This window comes from Megalobrama amblycephala, linkage group LG1 (assembly GCF_018812025.1).
Source record: "Megalobrama amblycephala isolate DHTTF-2021 linkage group LG1, ASM1881202v1, whole genome shotgun sequence".
Taxonomy (NCBI): Eukaryota; Metazoa; Chordata; class Actinopteri; order Cypriniformes; family Xenocyprididae; genus Megalobrama; species Megalobrama amblycephala.
In genome coordinates, this window is record NC_063044.1 from 42,398,978 (window position 1) to 42,404,415 (window position 5,438).

The following is a 5,438-nucleotide window of genomic DNA, read 5'->3' on the forward strand; positions in this document are numbered from 1 at the left end:
CGTCGTCTCAGACTAATATTGCAGAAGAATATGCAAGCATTTGAGAACCAATTCGAGAACTATTTTTCTCATTATAGTTAAAAAAAAAAAAAAAAAAAATCTAAACATTAATTCATAAAATGACATAATTAATAGGAAGTGCCATTTTATTTTGTTTGTCATGCAATGTAAAAATGATATGATCATAAGTCATAGCAACATGTTTTTTTTTTTTTGTTTTTTTTTTACTCTAAGTTTTCAGATGTTTTTAGGTTGAATAAGTGACATTTTTACAGCCCTGTTGAAAAAACCAGGTCAAGTGGTCAAGTGCTGGTCCTATGCTGGTCCATGCTGGTCCTATGCTGGTCAGCTTAGGACCAGCACTTGACCAGCATAAACCAGCATCCCAGCTTCAAAACACACTTTACCAGCATATGCTGGCTTTTTCAACAGGGAGTTTTTATAGGTTGTTGTTTGCTGTTTTGAAACTGAACTGAACTTGAAAATGTGCATTTCTTATGCTGATTTTTTCAGGCTTAGTTCCTTGAAAATTTCTGGCCTTGCCCCTTCTGTAGTCACCGCTCACGTAGATGTTTTGGCGCGAAACTTGCTAATCGAGTTCGCTATCACAGTTTTCAGCAGCTCCCTCGATCGAACACGTTTCTTCTTATAATAAGTTTATCTCCAAGGTGTTAACAATTTGGGATTATTATTATTATTAAAAACAAACAAATATCTTTTTTTTATGAAGGTCACATATTTTCAGTTTCAAACTATGAAAACCATATCAGTGAAGAGATTGAGCTGAAATATGAGACATGATGTGTGACAAAAACTAAATAAATGTTACTGTGAAGAGAATAGCTTATTTATATTGTCATTTTAAGCTGTAATTTTGTCAAATTGTGCAAAAAGTGTGAAAATACTATTTAATTTTGGGAATTTTGGGTATTTAGGATACATAATATGCTTTGGTAGAAATGTGGAAAGATTGTAGTGTGTTTGTTAAAAAAACAAATCATAACAGAATTCTTCAAAAATGCAACATTCTAAAATAATAATAATAATAAAACATTACCTTTATACTGATTTAGATTTTGTAATTAGCAAAAAAAAAAATCTACAATTTTGTGTACCATTTTCTAGATGTGTACAATTTTTGTGTAATATATCCATGTCCACTGTTGTTGGTGGTGGACAAATTCAATAAACCAGTCAGAATCTAGTGAAACACTTTTATTTTCAACAAGTCCCATAGTTGAAGAAATGCATGACCTGTCATGGTAGTTTCACCATATGTAAATTGAGTCGCCAACTGCTTTATTAGCAAACTACAAGGGGTATTAAGAAAAGTTACATTTCATTTTTAAATTATTGTAATTGTTATTTATGTGATTTTAGGTTTTAGAATGTTGCTGAAGAAGTGGTTGACAAATAGGGAATTGACCGTTCTCAAACCTGAAGGTGCTGCACAGCAGGCCTTTGGACTTAGTGCATGGATCAATATTGTGTACATATCACCATATTTGGATTTGGTTTATTGGAATTGGCCTTTGCGCAATGTCCTTTTAGAGACCATAAACAAACACAATTTGTTTAATTTTGAAGGAAGAACTAGACATTCTCAACTTTTTAACCAATACTGTAATGTTACTTTTGATTGTACAGTTGTTATTTTTCAAATATTTTAAGGAAATTTATCTTCTACATGTTCTTTATGGCATGTAATGGAGTGAAACCACTTTTTCCATCATTAAAATGTTTTACACACACAAAAAACAAGTTTTGAAATATCTTTTTTTATACATGTCACTTTTTACCGCCTGATAATTGCCTGAATATATCAACACAATTGATATATATCCAGTGACATTGTTATTTTTACATGACTTGGATTCAGGATCTTTTTAAGATCTTTTCACAAAAGAAGATATGTCTTGAGTTAAATAAAAGTCATGAATGGAAGCTCTGACATGGATTTGAATTATACTGACTGAATAGAAAACGTAATCTGTGGTGTTGTAGAATTAATATTTTTAGGTTTAACAGTCCCGAAAATGTTCACTGCTGATGTTCCGCAGGTCAAGTCCAGAAACGCTGGGTGGGCTGGCACATGTGATGTTATTGTATATTGTGACAAGTGTATGGGGCTCCTCACCTTCCCCAAGCATTTCAACCTGCAGTGGAACCACTTGTGGCTTTTGTAGAATGAAATCTTGGAAGGGTTTAGCACTACAGTCACATTTCCAATTGTTACCTGAGAGCCAGAGCTGATCCAAGCTATCAGGTATAGAAGCTGGAAGGTTGACCAGTACATTGTCTTTCAGGTTCAAGTAACGCAAACGTGGCAGCATGTATATAGTCGCATTAAGTAGGAACTCCAACTTGTTTCCAGAGACATCCAGCCAAGACAGGTGTTGCAGTGGCAGTAAGGCCTCAGCAGGAAAATTGCGAAGTAAGTTGCCTGACAGTAGCAGGTAATCAAGATTCTTCAGGCCATAAAATGTGTGGGAGGTGATGGATGTTAACTGGTTGAACCTTAGATCAAGCTGTTGCAGGCCTTGTAGTTCCACAAAACTCTGACGGTCCACCGTAGAAATGTTGTTGTGTTGCAGGAAAAGGCGACGAAGACCTGTTAGACCAGTGAAACTTTGGGCAGAGACTTTTGTCAAACAGCCTCTATCAAGGTGAATACTGTGGATCTTTGACAAACCCTTGAAAACTTGATCCGGTAGGCTATGAAAACAACTGCCAGTCAGTTTTATCACAGCAAGGTGATTCAGGCCCATAAATGTGCCCATGCGTGCCTCTTGTAGCCGGTTGTTCTCCATGTTCAGCACTTCTAGATGACCCAGCCCTTCAAAAACTCTCACTCCCAAGGCTCGTATCTGGTTGTGACAAAGGCAGAGTTCCTCAAGATACTGCAAATCACGGAAAGTCCCAGGTCTTAGACTACTAATTGAGTTATTTGACAGTCGAAGCACATGTAGGCTGTGTAGACCAAGGAACGTTTCATCGTGAAGTGCAGATAGACGATTTCTGCTGAGATCCAACCATCTTAAAGATTTCATGCCCACAAATGCCCTAGGCGCCACAGTCACTATCTGGTTTTGGGCCAGATAAAGCTTCTGCAGCTTTGGTAGTTTCAGAAACACATTTGCCTTGATAACTTTTAGATAGTTTCCAGTTAGGTCCAATTCTTTGAGCTCAGTAAGACCCTGAAATAGCTGCGGTTGGAGATACGCCAGACGATTCCCAGCAAGAACTAACTCTCGTAATCCATGTAGGTCCTGGAACCCCGTCTCAGGCAGGACAGACAGTGAATTCCATCCTAGGTTCAACAACCACATGTGGCTGAGTCCAGCGAACAACTTGTCATCTATTCGAGACAGTTGATTGTTGTTGAGACTGAGGGACGCAAGGTTGGGTGTGCCCTGGAAGACTGTGCCAGGTAATGAACGAATATTGTTCCTCTCAAGGTGCAGGTGAGCAAGGGAATTCAGACCTCTAAAGACATGGCCATCGAGGGAGACCAACAGGCTGCCCTGCAGGTTTAGGAACTCCAGATTGGATAGCTTTTCGAAAGCAGCCACTGGTAAGTTCGTAAACAGGTTTCCATCCAGCCATAGCGAGCGCGTAGACAGAGGGATGTCGGAGGGAACCTGGGTGAAGTTGCGTGTGCTGCAGTAGACGTTGAGCTCTAAACTGTAGTCATCTTGAAGACAGGTACATCCCTTTGAGCAAGGCTCACTTTTTTGGCCAGTGGGTTCCTCCGAGGGCTTTGGATCTACCGAGAGCCTCGGCTCCTCTGAGGGTCTGGATTGCACTTTGTTGGGGTCTGCCAGCACCACTGATGTCCCCAGTGTGTACAACAATAGAAGTACAAAGGGGCTCATCCCAACTAAGAGACAATATCAAAATGTCAACATCAAACTCTTGCAAGGTAACAAAGCACCTGCCTATCTATATACTTTTTCAACATCTGTCATATTTGGGAAATTAGTTCAGCTGCAATGCATTTACACTATCACTCTTCTTAAGCATTCATTGAACATCAATGGAAAAATATATACGTTTTAAAAATGCTAGATTTGAGAAATTTCTCATTTTGGCTTTACCGTTTTATTGTGACAGCAGTCCAGCAGGCGTTCACTAGAAGAGTGGCATGTGTGTGACAGATCTGAAGCACCTCTGCCCTTATATATCACCTAGAAAAAAAGCCACACAATGTTCTGCACAGAATTAACCTCTTCATTTCTGCTCTTGCTGCTGTTTTCATTTTTACCAGTTGAATATTAAATGAATCCTAGCCAAACTTGTTATAGTTACTGTTTTCCTTTGATAAAAATGTACTGTCAGGCACAATGTAAATATCTATTTATAGAAAAGTATTATAGAAATACTTATAGAAAAGTGATAGTGGAAATGTTTAGATAATATTAATGTAACTCCATTGGACACATTTTGTACAAAATTAGTATTCTAATTTGATTGTCAATGCATTTTCACAGAATTTTCTGTCTAATACTCCCACACATTTTAGACAAAAGTCCTTTGACTTTCTCTGAATAGTGTTCCAAAGTTCATGTAAATCTGCAGAGCCATCAGTGACATTTAGCAGATGGTACTTGCTCCAGTTGTGGTTATCAGTTGGAAGACATCCAACTCTAAAAAGTTAATCAGGGTTAAACAAGCTAAGGAACAAGGCCTGAAAGTCATATTGTCCGTTTTCTGATTTTAGACTAAAACATAAGTTGCAAAGAACAATGATAACACTGAAAAAGAAGGAAGTTTTCAGTTGAATGTTAGTATTTATTTCTTTGTAGAACTAGACATCACGTGTGTCAATATGCAGTGGCATTCATAGAATTTTAGGAAGTAGTAACTACTGTAAAGTCAAACAGAGATAGGACACTGCTTTGGCAAACTCTGCAGTTCTCTGCTCTCATACACAAATCAATACAGGCATCTCATTCACATACTGTAATTTTTAAATGCAGGTTCTTGTCTGGCATAGGGTTATTGAACTTGTTAACCCAGAGATAAGCTCAACCAGACTGTGACTGGTTGTCTCACAAAATCACAAAAGATGACTTTTTGTGCACCAAAGAAAACAAAAGAACGGCTTTATTCAACAATATCTAGTGATGGGCGATTTCAAAACACTGCTTCATGAAACTTTGAAGCTTTACGAATCTTTTGTTTCGAATAAGTGGTTCGGAGTGCCAAATTCACGTCATTTCAGTAAGCGAGGCTTCGATACATCGTAAGTGTTTCGAAATTTCAATAGTGCACGTGACTTTGGCAGTTTGATATGCGCTCCGAACAACTGATTCGAAACAAAGGTTTGTAAAGCTTCGAAGCTTCATGAAGCAGTGTTTTGAAATCGCCATCACTAGATATTGTTGAAAAGTCATCATTTTGTTTTTTGGTGCACAAAAAATATTCTCGTCGCTTTA

At 37.9% G+C, this 5,438-nt stretch overlaps 1 protein-coding gene across 1 annotated transcript; it reads right to left on the minus strand.

Annotated features, from left to right (window-relative positions):
- Positions 1–1,200: 1,200 nt before the first annotated feature.
- Positions 1,201–4,205, minus strand: igfals (insulin-like growth factor binding protein, acid labile subunit). Its single transcript, XM_048193733.1, has 2 exons — positions 4,098–4,205; positions 1,201–3,880 (listed from the first exon to the last, which is right to left on the minus strand). Exon 2 carries the CDS (start codon positions 3,873–3,875, stop codon positions 2,022–2,024), a length of 1,854 nt encoding a protein of 617 aa, XP_048049690.1. The 5' UTR covers positions 3,876–3,880; positions 4,098–4,205; the 3' UTR covers positions 1,201–2,021.
- Positions 4,206–5,438: the final 1,233 nt, after the last annotated feature.